The 18,457-nt window shown below is 43.8% G+C and overlaps 1 protein-coding gene across 1 annotated transcript; it reads left to right on the top strand.

Annotated features, from left to right (window-relative positions):
- Positions 1-4,955: 4,955 nt before the first annotated feature.
- Positions 4,956-6,999, top strand: LOC136187377 (zinc finger MYM-type protein 1-like). Its single transcript, XM_065974956.1, has one exon. It carries the CDS (start codon positions 5,116-5,118, stop codon positions 6,997-6,999), a length of 1,884 nt encoding a protein of 627 aa, XP_065831028.1. The 5' UTR covers positions 4,956-5,115.
- The last annotated feature ends 11,458 nt before the right edge of the window (positions 7,000-18,457 follow it).

Here is an 18,457-nt window from a genome sequence, read left to right on the forward strand (position 1 = left end):
AAAACCTTTCTGGACTCTGCCTAGTCGCTGTCAAACCCTGAGACGAAAACCGAAACGCTCTTATTTTCCACTGCCTCAAAGTGCTTTGCCAATGTTTCAAACTAATTCAAAATCTTTGTTTTTGAGAGTCCGCATTCCCTGCCAATCTAAAAATCAGCGCGTAATCACAGTGCAGTAAACCTTAAGTAGTACAGTGAAACCTGCTATTACGGTCACCTGACTTAAACTGTCACCTGCTTTATCCGGCCATTTTCGCTTGGTCCAGGCTAATCTTAACAGAGAGTATAGCTATTTTTTCTGGATAATACGGCGACCTGTTCATTACTTAGAGCGGCCACCAAATTTGGACCAAATCCTTGCCTGCAGTCCTCTTCATTACGGCCATCTAGTCATCTCTACCAATCAAACTAGGAAGTTCTCTACAAAATCCTTTCTTCCGATGAATTTGTAGAGACATGGCACTTCGAGTCCAAGTCCACGTCCGCGGTTCACCCTTTGACCGACGATTTCACACTCAATTGAGTTCCTTTCGCACTGTAGAAAGTAATGGGCAGTTCGGCTAATTTCTCGAGGAAGGTGTCCAACCACGATCCCATCTTTCTTTAATGCCTCTGCATATCGATCGTACACATAGCCTAGCTCTATGTGCACCTGCAGAATTTCTCCTAAATCCGGTGTCAATTCAGCTAAATAAGCGTGATAACCTCGAAAAAACGAACGCAACTGAAAGACACACGTGGCTGCTCCTCCATTACAGGTAAGCGTGCTAACGCTCGATCCGAAATGTCCAAAGTAAAGCGACAAGAGCTTACCCTCAAGCAACGATTAGAAGTCATCGAGTACGCCCAAAGATACCCAGAAGCTGGCTCCCGGAAGATCGCGAGGGTTTTCAAGTGCGGGCTTGCGCAAATACAGTCAATTATCAAGGGAAAGGAAACCATTCAAAGAGATTTTGAAACCAACGCTCGACTCGATCGTAAACGACGCCGCGAAGGTAGCATAAGCGATGTGCATGAAGCAGCTTACCGTTGGTACAACATGGCACGAAACTATTACAGGCCCCGTGCTACAAGAGGAAGCGCGCATTCTGGCAGAAAGACTGAACGCCGACAATTTTAAGGCATCAAATGGATGGCTGCAATCATTTAAGAAACGTCACAATATCAAGCAAGTTGTTGTCAGCGGTGAAGCCGGAGGCGTTTCAGAAGAAACTGTCAGAAATTGGCACGAAAGACTGCAAAGTCTTCTTCGAGGATACGAGGCAAAGGACATCTGGAACACTGACAAAACGGGGTTATTCTACATTAGACAAGGAGCCAAAACGACCAGGGGTGCTTTGTATCCAGAAATGGAAGCAAAGCTATAGCTATGATGATTACAAGATGCTGAGACGTAAAGGTCTTAAGGTGAAATCGTGGTGGTTTCGGTCTCGAGCTCGAAAAATCTTAGCAGAAGTCAAACCTGATGCCAAATTTTCATTCTCTGATTCTTGGTTTGATGTATTTAAATTCCGGTTTGGAATCAGCTTGCGTCGACCGACGAATGTTTCTCAAAAACAGCCAGCGATAAAGTAGAAGCTATTCGACACTTTCATAAAGGTATTTGTGAAAGAGCTTTATCAGGGAACACAAGTGATGTCTTATCATCACTTGGAAAATTTACTCTTCGCAACATTGGTAACGTTGACCAAACCCCTCTTCCATTTTGCTCCACAGATTGTGCGCCGTATGCTGACAAGGGTAGCAAAACGGTCTGGGTCAGAGGAGGTTTGTCTGGCCTAGACAAGAGACAGTGCACAGTTCAGCTAACGCTGTTTGCTGACGGGATACCACGCGTCAAACCTCTTGTCATTTTTCGCGGCACTGGTCAAAGAATTACTCTCCGAGAAAGAGTCAAATACGATGGAAGAGTTTCTGTCGTCTTCCAACAAAATGCTTGGTGCGACGAGAATTGAATGGCATTCTGGATTCAAAATAATTGGAAGCCTTCCTGCGATGGTTAAATGCTCCTCATTGCTGATCAGTTTAGAGTACACAAAACCGAAGGAATTGTCAAAATGCTTAATGAAGAATGCAACACGGAGTTTGAATTCGTTCCTGGAAGAGCAAATGGTTTAGTCCAGCCAGTTGACGTAATATTCAATGCTCCCTTCAAAGCGGCAGTCCACAAGTTGGCTACAAAACACCTCCATAGCAATAGAGATGCATACCTGCAGGGAAAAAATCACTGCTAGCGAACGGAGAGTTCTGCTTACCCAATGCACAGGAGACGCGTGGACGGAAACGTCGTCTAATTGAGAGATGATTACTCGAGGATTCAGAAAATGCGGAATATCGGTCGCCGTTGATGGCTCAGAGGACGAACAAATTAATATTGCAGGTCTACAGGACTATGCCGTTGATGAGGATTATGTTGAACATTGCGACGAGGATTGCGACGACGAAAGCGTTGACGGAGATGGGAGTGAAGACAATCCATTTGACATGATATAGGTTTCCGTTTCTCAAGAGACTACTTTAGGGTAATAGTCTGGTGTCGCTTTATGTTATCTCTTTAGTCTGCTTTACTTAAGAACGCCTTCAGTTGTCGGCACAGCTTTTTCTTTACGCGAAATGTTTAAAGGCAAGGAACCTCTAGACCCTTCTTCTGCCATTGACTTCTGCCCTTGCTTGTCCGCCGAGGCGAGGAAAGAACCAAACAAACTTCGACATCTCTCTAGGAACATGGCCGACTGTCTCTCTGTTTTTCTTTAGAGAAACAGAGTAGCGGTCATGACAATTGCCAATTTCTCTTTGCAACAGCAAAACTTCTCCCATTGCAGGCTGCCAGACAAATTTGTACACGTGGACACCGCGTATAACGCCGTCCACAGCCCACTCGCTCCGTTCAGCATCTGCCATCTTGTTCTCGTTGTGCGCATGTCTAAGCACTACAAGCGCACTGTCAGTGGTCCGGCCAGAAAAGTGGTCCAGGGCCACTTTTTATGCCAGTAAAAGTGGCCCCGGACCACTTTTTATTCCAGAAAAAAGTGGCCCCGGACCACTTTTTATTCCAGAAAAGTGGTCCGGGGGCAAAAAGGTGGTCTTACCCACATTTTTGATATTTTTGTCGACGTCAGTTTATTTTACCTTATTGAGAGGTTTGTATCACCACCCCCTTATTATTTGGAGCATGCACAAGACTCTCTGCTAAGTATTTGCAGGTCCGGACCACTTTCTTTGCTCAAAGAAAAGTGGTCCTACCTTGTCCGCACGGAAGCCTTGCATAGAAGAAGATCGTACATGCGTTGCGAAGGGGAGTGGATGCGCACGAGCAGTGCACTCGCGTATTTTGTCGTCGATGTACATCGCGAAGAGTACGCGTATGAGCAATTTCGAGCCCGGACCACTTTTCGGTAGGCCGGACCACTTTTCGAAGGCAAGAAAAGCCGTCGGGGGGGACCACTTTTCGGGCGGACCACTTTTCTGGTGACAGCACATCATCGTATAAGCGCACATCTTCTTGTTACCAACGCTTTGAAGCGCAAGCGCCTTCAGTCCAGAGTCTACGGTATTTTGACAAAAACGTACAAAAAGACTACAAAAAACAAAGATCAAAGAAAGGGTTCTTATTTCGCGGTGGAGAGATTCTTGGCGGGGGCTGTCTGTGAAGGGGTTGTCGGTGGGAGGTATGGCAGAAGCGTCTTCGGTTTCAGCGTCTTCGCACGGGCTAGTTTGCTGAATCAGACCAGCTTACCGCCTGCTTCGAAAGGCCGGAACCTTGTTCTATGAAAGAAAATGTTCATACTTAGTTTACATATCAACAGGGTTTTCCAATGTCGTACGCTATGGAAAGTAGACTGCTTCAGCCAATCTTCAATCCTTCTAGCAAAAATACCAGCATAATTACGTCGAATGACCTATGCAATAATTTGATAGTGTTTGCAAGAATATGAGCTCGGTACGCGAATCTCGTGCTTGATGAAGAACTTTTGAGTTCCCGCCTTTCATTTATTGGTAGCGAAAATTGATTATTTCGTCCACCTCTTCTTTACAAAACCCAAATTTGACCTCTGCTGTTCTTCACGTGAACTACTTGCTTCTGTAGCCTTTTGTCCCATTCGGAAGTCAACGAGAGGTTTTGTCCTTGTTGCAGAGAATCCTTCTAGCGTTTTTCTGCACTGACAGCCATCTACCGTAAACGCCAGCAAACCTCAGACGGCAGACTCCAAACGTCATTTGCATTCAACTGCGTGGGAAGTTTCAAACGTATAGGGAAACAGAGCGTAGATTACCGAGCGTGGACTTGCGACTGTTGCCATATATCCGCCAACTCTCTGACGCCTAAAAAATGCAATAGAAATAAATGTTTGCTGAAAGCAATTTTTCCTTCATATTCTTTTTTATTATTTGATAGAGTTTTATAGAATTTATAAAGTAGCAGGTGGAGCGCGTTCTTTGACATATGACGTGTACCACCCGATTTTTTTAGTTCGCATCAACAGATGTACGCTACCAATGTCAATTTCGGTGTAGGGGACACAGCGTCGATGCACCTGTGGTCACAGCGCTAATTCGTTGTATATTATGAAAGACGATGAAGTGTCTGCTACCGCTCAAGACAGGCGCGTGCATGAGCACGTGGAGGCGTCACTACGTGGGTGCGGCCTGAAAGGCTTCAAGGAAAAGCTATCCCATTCTCAGCTGCACTCTCGGGTACGCGATTTGAGGTCAAATGGTAGTCGCAAAGGAGCATTGACGCCACACTTAGAGCTCAAACATGGGCGTGTACGACTAACTTTGTCCGGGTCGGATCGCTGAGACACGGACGTCATGCAGGCGGTCACCGGAAGAAGTCATATGGCCTAAGACATGCCGTGACATACCAATGGTCAGTGCTGCTACTTGTTTCGTTGTCCATACTATGAAAAACGCAATGCCTGTGTGGAATACCGTTTACGACCCCTTTCTGGCGCAGGGCCGGCGCGACGGGTCCGGCAGGTCCGGCAGCTGCCGGACCAACATTTTGTAAAGCCAAAAAAATTATATTGACGTTAGGCAGTTCTGGCCGTAGCTATATCACGTGTAGCGGATTAGTGTACATATACACGTGTCTTAGCGCACAACGTCGTCTAACATGGCTGCCACTGAGCCCTCTACGGATTCTAGCCGGATTCCGCCGATCTTTCACCCTGGAACTTCGTTTGTTTGTCCGAAGCGTTCGTTTGGATCCGGAGCAAACATCGTGAAGAGAAGCTTCCGTTCCAACTGGTGCGAAGAATTTTCTTGGCTTCATTATGACATCCGCCTTGACGCGGCATTCTGTCACGTCTGCATGACTGCTTCTCACGGTAAGAAACTGATGGCCAGTACAAGAAGAGATCCAGCCTTTATAAAAAATGGGTACACGTACTGGAAAGAAGCGACTACGGCGTTTCGAAAGCATCAGTCTTCCGAGTGTCATAGAGAGGCAGTCAAAGCAGTAGTTTTGCCAAGACAAACAAGAGATATCGCTGAGGCGTTTAGTGAAGAGACTCGTAAGCAAAGAGAAGTGAACCGAAAAGTCTTCGTAAGAATTCTCGAGAATCTTCGATTTCTTGCCCGCCAAGGCTTAGCGTTGCGAGGGAGCGGAGGAGACCAGGAAAGCAACTTTACTCAGTTGCTTTTGCTCAGAGCTACAGACGTTCCGCTAATCGCAGAATGGATGAAAAAGGAAAGTTGCAAATACACATCGCACGACATTCAGAATGAATGTCTGAAAATTATGGCGTTGCGTATTCTGAGAGATGTTAGCAAGAGGATTCAAAAGTCTGCGTGTTTCGCCGTAATGGCAGACGAATGCACAGACATTTCGAATAAAGAACAGTTCACTATATGCATTAGATGGGTGACTGATGCTTTAGAGGTACAGGAAGATTTCATCGGACTTTATTCAGTTGACCGCATAGATGCTGAAACTCTGTTTCGCGTTATAAAGGACACTCTCCTACGCTTAAATGTTTCACTGTGTCGATGTCGTGGCCAGTGCTATGACGGTGCGTCAAGTATGAGTGGTTCCAAAACAGGTGTAGCGACGCGATTAATTGAGGAAGAACGTCGCGCTGTGTTTGTTCATTGCTTTGGCCATGCTCTCAATCTTGCTGTTGGAGACACTCTGAAAAGGTCTACAGTTTGTAAATCGTCTCTCGAAAATGCATATGAAATAACAAAACTAGTGAAATTTTCTCCTAAAAGAAACAGTATGTTTGACCGTATTAAAGCAGACGTGAGAGAAAAAGATCACGCTGAGGGCACAGGCATAAGATCATTTTGCCCTACTCGATGGACAGTTCGAGCGGACTCCATTGTCAGCATCCTTAAAAATTACGAAGTGTTAAAGAAACTGTGGGACGAATGTCTAGAGAGCAAGCTCGTCCCAGAAGTTAAGGGTAGAATCATTGGCGTCAAAGCCCAAATGTCTACATATGACATGCTTTTTGGCTTGAAACTCTCGGAAAAGATTTTGAAGCTAACAGATAATTTGAGCAGAACTCTTCAAAAGCAGACTTTGTCAGCTGCGGAAGGCCACTCTGTAGCCAAGATGACAATCAAAACTCTAAAAGCGCTGCGAACAAATGAACATTTTGCCGCTTTTTTTGAAAATACAGAGTGTTTAAGGTGTGCTACTGGCACGCTCAATCCTGTTCTTTCCCGGAAACGAAAAGCTCCAGAGCGATTTGAAATTGGTAGCGGAGAAGGCTATCATAGCCTGTCGATTGAAGAACACTACCGCAGGCAATATTTTGAAGCTGTAGATTTAACAGTGTCGTCAATCCAGGCACGTTGCGATCAGCCCGGCTTCAGAGTGTACCAAAACCTAGAGAATCTTCTTCTGAAAGCTTGCAGGGGAGAAGACTACAGTAGTGAATTGATGGAGACTACAGAGTTTTATGGCGCCGATCTTGACAAAGAAGAGCTTTCAGCACAGCTAGAAATACTACAATGTAACTTTGCAGTTGACGGCAAATCCCCTGATGATTAACGATATATTGACATATCTACGCAATCTTTCGCCAAACGAGAAAAACTTTTTACGCCAAATCTGCACTGTATCTTCTTTACTTTTAGTTCTACCTGCCACAAATGCTACAAGCGAGAGATCCTTTTCTACTATGAGAAGAATTAAATCCTATCTTCGGAATTCAACGGGGCAGGAGAGACTAAATCATTTAATGACGCTGAGCACATACAAAGAAGAACTAGACAAATTAAATCTTTTAGAAGTAGCAAACGAATTTGTTTCGGACAATGAAAGTAGGCTAAGATTTTTTGGAAAATTTTAAATTCCGAGTGAGTTAATTCTGTGCGAGTTAATTAAAAACTGTCTTGAGTGGGCGTGGTCAAAAAAATTTTCGCGCGCGCGAAAACTGCCGGGCCAACTTCAAAAACGCTCCGCCGGCCCTGTCGCGTCACGCTTTTTACATCTATATATGACTCTCCTTCACTACTGGCCGTGGACTGAACGTGAGTTACCTGCAAACTGCGTCAAAACGCTGATACCATAATAACTTAAAAAAGAATAAAAAATTGATTTTCTGAAAAAGACACTGTTTTGTTCGTAATATATGCTTCACAATACCAATAAAGGAAAACAAACAGTAGTCGCGTTCGAAAAAAGCTCATATAGAGACCAACTAACGACTCGGTTAAGTCTGTCCACTGCTGCTGTTTCTTCATGCATTACATCGTGTACAAGAAAATTTGGTCAGAGAGGTTGAGCAAAATATCCACTAGGCCTCTCAACATCACTCCAAACATCTCTCTGTAAACCAGCGGAATATTACGTACTGTATATTACAATCTACTGATCAGTCCTCTTGATAATTTCTATCTTTGGTGGGATCCCCCAAGTCTACGAAACACTACTGAAACACTGAAATGAAAACCACCAAAATACATCCACACCTCACAATTTGAGCAACAACTGCCCTATACAACAAATAAAATGACGAAAGCCAAGAGCAATCAAATCATGCTTAAAACACTTATCTAAAACTTGAGCTTCTCCCATACTCCTTCCTCCAAAACTCCTTTCTCCTGATTGCTCGAGCATCCTCCCCTTTAACTATTCCCATTCCTCCCACATGTAAAAAGAGTAATCATTAATCCTAATACAAGACCTAAAGTCAAATAAATCTGTACCTTGTAAAAGGAATCCTATCCCCTTCCCTTCCATCTTCCTTCCGCCGACTAGAAAAATATTAACGAAGAGAGACCTCATAGTGGAATTGCCCTCCACCCTTCTAATTTCTGCCTACATTTCCTTGACAACATCAAAAAATAATTTGATCAAACTATGTACTTATAAGGATTATAACTCGCGACCATACTGCTTGCCCTCACCCCCAGCACGCCCACCAGATACCCCTACTAACAACCAGTTGCCATGGTTACTGGAACTTTTTTTGAGCCTTAAGGATTTCAGCACGACATTGTACTCCCTCATATAGAAAATATAAGGTTTCAAAGCATCAATATCAGTACTTAGTGTAAATTCGACTCATCGGACGAAAAGGTTTCATAGAGTCTAAAGCGGCTTTAGTGGCATCATTAACGATTATATGCCAGCGCTCGTTATCTTTCCAACGTGGTAGCGATCTAAAAGACAGATTTGGTTATGGTTTGGTTAGGCTTCGCGGTTAGGGTTTAACCCTACTGTTTTAGACGAAAGAAGCTATGGAATAGGAGAGACAGAAAATAAAATGCCATATTATTGACTATAATGGCATCGACTCTCACGCTGAGCAGAGGACGAGCTGACATTCGCGAGTTCCGTTACGCTGCTTGCGATCAAACTCTTACCAGTGCAAACGTGTTTGGAAAAGCCTCCAAAACCCGCTTGAACAATAGCGCTGAGATGGAGCTTGTCCTTCACAAGAAAAAAACGGTCGAGATTGTGTCTATGTAGCGTGCGTTAGAGCTGTTTCTTACGTTTGAACGCTAATAGCGAGATCCGAAAAGGCAATTTTTCGTCACTGACTCCAAAAATTGGTGAGAAATTGCTGTATCTTTATACTTTGTGAAATGCAGCAGCATTTGTGAGGTTTGGTAGTAGAGGCGAAAAGTGGCGATTTCTCGGCTATAAAGGCACTAATTCAAAAGCTATTCTACGGTTTAACTACATGCCTAGAATGGCATCGAACCATGCTGGTTTGCACTGGCTGCGAAACCGCTTTTGTTGTTCGAGTTTGGGCAGCCATGTTTCCCTACGGCTTTAGCTACAGTATTACAGAGCGTATAATCTGTAAGAGAAACAACAGAATTCTGTAAAAATCTTTATTTCATTTTCCTAGTGTAAAATCTATTTTAGAACTAAAATAATGAATCAGAGTAAGTTCACATGCGTATGCAATTAATAGATGAAAGAAAGACACTTGGCTACGCCGAATTCATTAAACTGCTTTCCAAAAACTAGTATCAATGGCGTGGCAGGTAATGGTGGCCGGCACTTTACTTTGATTAAAAAGAGCTAATCTAATAAAAATACCAATTTCCATTACAGAGCGAAGGACTGGCCTCAATGATCAGCCACTTCGAGAGCTATCGCATCGCCATCCGCCTCGACGCTACAGCGCCGCGCCTTTCGCTTCCACATGGGGAAGCGTGCGAAGGAGCTGTTTTGTTCGTTCAATCTGGACGCCGATTCATGAGCATAATTTATCACCTAAGCAAATTCATCCCTAATCTAGCGGAGTAAACAGAACCGCTACGCACCCTTCTTTCAAAGAAGAACTAGCTTTGGGAGCGCGACGAAACAATATTATATAAGTAGATTCTCGCTTCTACTACGGTTTAGGCTCATTGAAACTCTAATGGTCCAATGCCAAAACTATCGTCTTAGCCGGCGCATCATATTTCTGTGTCAGAGCCGTCAAGCTTCAACGCCACCATATGTTCCGCACGACCCATCTCCACTTATAACAAGCTACGAAGAGTTGCTTCTTTTGAGGGCAGTCTGGCCACTGAAATGGAGAACGTGACAGGGCGTGTTGTTTCTATACGCTGTGTGGGGCGCTAAATAGACTAAATTTCACGCAAAAATCATTCGACATATTCCCATCCAGAGAAATAAAGAGGTCAGGCAGCGTTACTCTGCATCTAAACTGTACTGCTCCAATTACTCTCTTGACATGTTCGTTTCTTTGAAAAGTCTGGCTTCGATAGAGGCAACTTTATCCGTCAATTAGGTACCAGTTTTGGGAAAGCTTCCTATTAGAAAACGAATTAATCCTTTCGCCGTTGATTACTGGCTTGTCAGTGTTAGCGCACGCACCCATTATCTCTGTGGATTCGTACTGTACATGAATAAAAGCTTACTAAACGCATACAGGAGCGTCTCAACATGTGCTTGAACGCGTGTGCGCATAGATTTGTACCCTGTTACTATGAAATAACATGACTGACGTCATCGCATGTCAGACATGGCGAGTAGAAGGGCTTGTCACGCTCGAAGTCTTGATAGAATGGTTGGATACGCGATTTTGGAAACAGAAGACATAGACGACGACATAGAAGAGCGATTCGATCCTTTGAATGGTAAGGTTTCTGAAGAAGTTTTCAAAAGATTCCTACTAACGGATTTTGTCCTAGCTTACGAACCGGAAACTGCGGAAGGCGAAGAATCGATCGATTCGGAGCCTGAGGAAGTTCCTCAACAACAGTTTCGGCGTGCGAATCGATGACCCGAACGCGAAACAGTGCAAATGGAGTGCGATGACGAGCCTCCGTCGCCTTCAGGTAACGCCCCTTTTTTCCAGTTCAACGTCTGTCACGTCTGTGACTAAATTTTACTACAGGTGTCGATTTTGATCGCTTATTTCCTTCGCGATGGTATGAGGAGTTCTTTCCTCATCCAATGATGGAGTTCAACGAACGAAATGGCACTGAAATTGCACTTCCTAGCGACGCCGGTGCTCTTCGCTTTTTCGAGCAGATCTGGACAGAAGAAGTTTGAGACATGATTGTCGCCAACACCAACAAGTTATGCGGAGTGAAAGCGAGGGCAAAGTGAAACTGTTGGCCGTCCCTGGTCACCAGTTACAAAACCGGAAATGAAGGCATTTATCGGAGTTACCATTTTGATGGGCATTCTAAAGCTCCCAAGACTCGAGGTTTATTGGCAAGAGTCGTGCAAGTATCTCTGCACAGACCTCGCCGAAGTTTTCGCATCTGTTCGATAACAACAAATCAACAGATTTCTCCATCTTTCGGATCGAACACAAGAGCTGCCGCGCAACCCCGGCGATGAGAGTCAACATGACAGACTGCAGAAAGTTCGTCCATTTATTGACCACTGCGGTTTGAAGTTCAAAGAATTGTATCACGTGGGCAAGCACATAACGGTCGATGAAGCAATGATACCTTTCAAAGGGAAATGGGGAATAAAACAGTACATGAAAGATAAACCCCATAAGTGGTGAATCAAAGCTTTTGTCCTCGCCGACCCAACCAACGGATACATCACGCGTTTATTCATCTACACGAGAAAATCGCTTGAAACCCAATATCCTGAAGTAGGTCTTTGTACGCAAGCGGTGCTTGATCTCTTCGAGGACTTTCATCACAAGGGTCATCTCTGGTATACCGACAATTATTATACAAGCATGGACCTGTGCATGACTCTACATGGGTAAGACACTTCGAATAAGCAGGAAGGGCTGCCCTAAAGAGCTGGCAAAAGCGCAACTTCCTACTAAGTCTAGGGCAAGAAGAGGCTTTTACAAGCTCCTGTCGAAGGGGCCATTGACCCCAGGCGTCTGGTTTGAGAGAAGATACGTCTATTTTTTGTCAACATCACATCCTCTCCGTTGCTGGACTGCACTATGGCGACGACAGAACGTCAAGACGGCGAAAAAACGTTGACATGTTGTGTCCCCTTACTTGCCAGATTACGTCAGGTACATGAGAGGGGTTGATAGGGGTGATCAGATCAGATGGTTGCTCTCTACGGTTCGGGCCGAAAGATTGTAGAGGCTTGGAAGAGAATTTTCTTCTATTTGTTGGAATGCTCCATTCTTAACAGCTACATTATCGAAGGGAATTTCAACGAACGTCACCAACTAAAAGGGCGAAGGAAAAGAGACATAAAAGAATTCAAAAGTGAGCTAGCAGGGCAGCTAATTAGCGAATTTTGCGCGCGCGGAAAGAAGGTGCAAGTCGACTACCCTGAATGGCGACTAAATTCTGCTTTGGGGCATCTTGCAGTAATCGATGAGGAGAAAAAGAGCCGAAATTGCGTTCTCTGCAGTAGTAAGCGTCTTCCCCGAAGCAAGACGAGTATACGATGCTCTGTGTGCAAGGTTCATCTCTGCATCTGCGGTGAATGGAACTGCTTCTACGAATACCATACGACCAAGGAGATCTAACATTTTCTCGTCAATGATTTTTTCATGTCGTCTAAGTTGTGCTTCTTCAAAAAAAATAAAAAACCAAAAAATCAATTAGTTGCTATGGCAACCGGACATGCGCCGCTGCATGTGAAACGTTTTGCAGATCAAAAAATATACCGTTGCTAGGTGAAAAGATGCTAATGTTTGCCATGCTTCAAACTTCCCGCGCTTAGTCTTCTGCGCAGGTCTATTCACTACCGTGAAAGAGTTAATTAAGTTAAACGTTTCGTTTTAACCAGAACCGTATATAGAGAGAGCTGCGCCAACTTAATTAGTCACGTGATTTTATGGACGCCATCTTGTGTCCAGCGCGCAATACGAAAATCCATCAGTTGGCTTGCTCTTTTCGATCGATAGCCAACTCGGAAGAAACATGCCTTCGTGCTCCGCTCCAGCGTGCTCCAATCGCACCGAAAAAGGCTACGCAATGTACAGATTGATTCCCTCGCGATCGTGAAAGGCGACTTCAATGGCAGGCAAAAGTAAAGCGAGACAAGTGGCTTCTCAATGATTTCGGCTCATACCTTTGCGAGGTGCGTTTTCCCAGTCGTTAGCTCTCTCGAAAGAGTGAGGACTATCGTCCGAGTCTATTCTAAGATCATTTCAACGAATCACAGTTCAACATTCGTCAAGACGGCAAAAAAAGATCGAAATGGAATGCGGTACCAACAATTTTTCTTCATCGGTCAATGCTACCAGTGAGAAAGCCTCCTAGGGCACGCGGCGACACCACCGATTCGGACATTTGAATGGCGAGCTCGAGTACGGCTACGGCCGATCACACATACAGTACTTCGTTGCCCGTTGCCGTTGCTAATACTTTGTCTCAGCTGCCTTCCACTGTAGACATGGTAGACGTGGTAGAAGATCCTCCCTTTAATACCGTTTCTACAGCAGAATCTCGGATTGCTGACTGGGGAGAGAAGCTACGAGCGTTGTCAAACGAGAATGGCGTCTTTGTGGCAGAGAACGAAGCTTAAAGAAAATTTTCAAAAGTTGTGTACGAACGATCAATTACGTGCAGTACAGCGAGGAGGGGAGATGAGAGGCGTCCAGTGGGACACTGAGACCATAAAAAAACAAGCAAATTCGATTCGCTTGTGGAAGTGCAGGGTATAATCTTTTACGTAGTCAGCATCAGCCTTTGCCGGGAATAAGAACGCTGCAACACTAAATGTCAAAACAAATTTTGATCCAGGCGTTCTTTATCAAGTACTCGCGGCGCTGTCTTCGAAAGTTGAATCCATGAACAAGTAAGAGAAATTTTGCTGCCTCACTCTAAACGAAATGTCCATAACCGCTTCGATTGAGTACGACACAAGCATCAGTCAATTTATAGGCACAGTAAATTTGCCTAACCAGTCAGGTCAGGCTACCCATGGTCTCGTTTTCATGCTCGCCGGAGTATCGTCCACATGGAAACAAATTGTGGCTTATCATTTAACGGGAAACAAAACTGACGGAACGGTCTTTGGAAAAATAATTCTTGAAATAATTGAAAAAGCGGCAGATGCTGGACTGCATGTCACAGCCGTAACGAATGACATGGGTAGCTTAAACAGAGCTATGTGGTCAAGTTTTGGTCTAGCGACTAACAGGCATTTCAATACTACGCAGTAAAGCACCCCGTCGATGTAATTCATCGCTGACATTCCTCATGTTATAAAAAATTTGAGGACATAACTGGTTAACGGCAATGAAATAGAGCTGCCAACGAATGTACTGACATCCAACAATTTACTAAGCAACAAAGTTAAAACCGAGCGCGGTTGGCGTTGGGTTCTTCTTTCTTATTGTACTTAACAAATTTTCTAAACATTCTTGTGTCAGCCTAGACTTCAGCAGAAACTGAAGTCCGTTATCAAGTAATTCATTTTGGAGATTGATAACCGATGTTGTTGACATAATGACTCCTGTTTGAACAGGCTTCCAATGGCCAGGTTTTCCTATCTTCAATTCTGAAAATAGTTTGATGACAGAGTTTAGAAAATCTACTGCTTCTTTATACTTCTCACTATTTTCTCGGTTAAGATCCATTACCGGGTGACGGCTGGACATCAAGTCAAACCATCTATTGCAAATGTCCAGAAACCAAGCTGTTGTTAAGTACTCCGCATTGCGGCCCATTTCTTTTACCAAAAACCGTATCCAAGACGAAGTGCTGTTGCTGAATAGATGCATAGCGCTAGAGACTTTCATCCTTTGAAAATCAGAGCGCTCTACGGTATTTTTTGTTAGATTGGGACCTAGCTTTATGACCAAATGCTCTTGGCACTAAATGAAATCATTGACTGGCAAAAGATTAAGACTGCTTTGAAAAGTATATGCGTCAGCCAGTACCTGAAACTACCCAATCGCAATGAAAACTTCTCTGATGACGACCGCGAGTTCTCAGGGAACAACCGGATGAGCCTAGCCTCGTCCCCAGGCCCTTCACCAGCTAGCGCGCTTGGGGCGCACTCACTGGTGGAAGGGCCTGGTAACATTGGCAGGGCGGAATTCCAAACGCGCATGCTCCGTCGCTAGGGCTTTTACGCGGCGTAGAATGTTCCTAAAACGAGCCGATTTGGCTCTCTAGCGAAAGATTTCGACTGTTTTCTTTGATAAAAACGAAAAGATAAGTTGTTAATCACTAGGTCGCGGGCGGATTTAGAGCGGGACCCTCTCGAACAAAACTTACCTGACAATGGCAAAATCGCGCATTCGCGTGCACTGCATACACTATAGTGTACTGCCATTGCGGTAATAATTACCTGTGAAGTCGACTTTTTAGTCCAAAGAAGCACTCTAAATGATAAAAAGGGGCCTTCTTTCTTTGCTTTGATTTTTGGCTTTTAAAAAAGCCGGGCTTAATTCGCACGTGGCTTGTGGATTTTTCTTAGCCGTTTGATGTAGAATTTCTGTCGTGGAAAGCCCTTACGTCGCTTGTACTGGTCATTGCACTAATTGCCAGCATAGCTGTGATCACAGAGTACAGTTTCGAGGCGTTTTTCTTTCTGTAGTGCAGAAACGTATTCTGGTTTCACTGCAGAAGGCGGAAGATTTCTGAAGGATGCCTTTAGATGCTGCCGGAACTCCGTCGTAGTATACCAGTCTTCCTCTCTGTCCTCGACGTCTTCCTCTCCATCGTCGTCCTCTTCCTCGACGTGGCCTTCATCTGTATCATGATCTTCTTTTGCGATGCTCTTGTTGAAGGCTTCAGAGAGTTTTTTATAGAGTCGAGCAAAAATGGCTGGCAGTAGACGCATGATTCATCCTTTGTGCATGTCAAATGGAAAGAGTGCCCGCAGCTAAGTGGAATGACGTCATCGTTTTCCGAAGTGCAACTTTCCAAGTCACAAAGGAGATCTGAATTAGGCAATTTTGGCGTCGAGAAGCCGAGAGGAAGACTTCGCTGGTCTAGGGTGCAGCTGAACGTATTCAACTTGAAGTTCCTTCGTCGTTGCCGAGTGCCAGTTGTTTCTTTTGACTGCCCTGGCTGATTATAAAGCTTGATCAGTTTATTAGTGAGAAATTCAGCAGCTCTTCCTGCTAACAATTCCACATTGTGCTTGCGACTCTTTTTGGGATGTTCCGACAGAAAATTTAAGGTGAATTCGTGATCAAATCTCTTGGCGCCTAGGACGTTGGCGATTTCAGTTATCTGTTCTGCAGATGTCCAAGAAGGACATTGCATTCGCAGCAACGAGTGAAAGGTTTCCACCTTTTTTTCCGAAAAAATATTCACGTACGACGAGAAGGTGCTCTTGTATTCAGGTATGATCATTTCATGGTAAAGATGATCACTCAATGTCGCCAGCGTAGCCTTATTGTAGTTGTGCCTCTGTTCTCCGATAAACATTATAGCCAGCCGTAATGTAGCTTTCTGCCACAATTCATAGCGAGATCCTTTGTGTATTGTGGCGTAGAAGTAGAAAACAAGAGGCACCAGGTCGTCGAGCAAGTACCTCAGTAAAAGGTACTCAATATCCTTGCAAATACCGTAAACACCGATGACATCCTCTCGCACCATCAACCAACCGCCAAATAGAGATGCAATGAGTGTTGTCATCCGGTGAAATTGCGGTTTGCGAGGAAGTATTTTTTTCGCCAAAAAGATGTTTAAATAGTGCTATATTATGAGACCCATTAGATTATACAATATTCTACCTTGCATATGATTTGTTTACCGGAAAATATAGGATGATAAAGGCTTATCAGATTTTCCATGCTATTGATATAAATATGGAACGGACCCAGCATTGGCAAAAAAGAAAGGATTGAAGCTTCTTCTTTGCACTAAAGTAAGACGCTGTCAGATCTTTTTATTATTTTTATAAAATTATGCGGGTTTAATTAATAAGTTACAAGCATGTAAACATTTATTTAAATATTTGCTTTAGCTTACCTGAGCTACCATCTTTTTAAGGAAATAGAAAGTTGGATAGTCTCCAAGAGATGGTATCACCATATTGTCTAGGTACCTATAAAGCCTCTATAAACATTTTAATTTATTGATTAAGTTCTCTTCTGTAATACCTTTTTAATACTGGGTATAAATCGATAGCATTTTCTACAGCCGCCGTGTAGTCACCTAGGCTTTTGAGATTTTGCTCAGTTTTGCTCAGCAAGCAGCAGCTTTTGAGGCTATCGAGCTTCCTCTGAGCAGGAGTCACATAGCACCTGAACAAGAAGTCATATCAAATTCTTAACCTGAGCAGTTTGAAAACCTTTGGTCTTCAAGCGATGATTGTATGTCCCTTCTGTTTAGATGCCTGGATGAGGATGGCAATACTAATAGCCACGTGCTTGCCATGAGGTCAGAAAGATTTTCAAGAAAATATTTTCTGACATGAGCGATTGCTATCCCCCCCCCTTGGGAAATTTTCCGAAGGACAGTAATGGATAACAGAAGCATTGCCTTGCACAGTAAGACCAGGCATTGTTGAATGGATATCAGTTATTGCTGTAGCAAAGTGGAACGCCCGAGACGTTTCTGAGGATGTTGGACGTTGGACTAAGTGGATACTATGAAAGTCGTCCACAACCAGCAGTGCTAGATGGTCATTGTCCAAAGCCGTTTTCAAGCGAGCGTTGACAAGACGCCTATTATCATCTGCTAGAGATCTTCGAAAATTTCTTATGGTCTTAGGGTGATCACAGAATCCAAGCCTCCTTCCGAATTCCAGAGCAGCTTCAGAGCAACCAGATAGGGACAAATGAAGACCAACGTCGCTTACAAAGGTTGTATTAAGCTGCCAATTAATCAAATAATATTTTTATTTTAACAATTATTAATTTTTAGTATACCTGGTTGGTTGCCGAGATACGCCAGGCGATGCAACTCTCCAACAACTCGAGATTTTCGGAGAGTTGCTCGTCTCTCGGAGTCTATCTGAAGCGAAGAGTTGCTTGTTATGGCTTTTTCAAGGAGGCTGAACAATCCAGGGGAATGCTCTTCGCAAAAAGCTTCCATTTCCGTTGCACTGTAGAGTTTTCCTTCTGTAGGTACGTGCTGACGAAAAGCTTCCTGGAATGACTTGAATAAGCCAAGGAACGACTCTAATGGGTGCCGTAAAGAACGGAGAAAGACAATCAACCAAATTTTACCGGTTTTGATTCGTTCATTTTCTTCTTTCAAACGTTGGATTTGACGAGTCTTTTAATCTAGATCAATTTTGCTTCAATTTATGCAATGTCATTAATTAATTAATGTTTTACCTCTGTCTGCCTTCGTGGCATTTAGTTCTGCTGTCAAACTGCTGTTAATAGCAGCAGATGAAGCAATCTGACTTCGAAGCACAGCTAAGGTGAAAATTAGCTTACAGCCGCAAATAATTTATTTGTACTGCATCTATTTAGTACGTTATATGCAATAATTTTATTATACCCTTTTCTGCTTCAACTCTTTTTATATCACAGCGGGCGTCATTGAGCTGCAGGCTAGTTGTTTCTATATAAAATATAAAATATTATTTATTGGATGCCTCGAGTACAAAATACATAGTTTTTCTTACCTGAAAATGCGTTTTCTGCAGCCGCCTCGAGAACCAGCTGTTCTTTTTCAAACAG

The sequence above is a fragment of the Oscarella lobularis genome, chromosome 5 (assembly GCF_947507565.1).
Source record: "Oscarella lobularis chromosome 5, ooOscLobu1.1, whole genome shotgun sequence".
NCBI classification, from domain to species: domain Eukaryota; kingdom Metazoa; phylum Porifera; class Homoscleromorpha; order Homosclerophorida; family Oscarellidae; genus Oscarella; species Oscarella lobularis.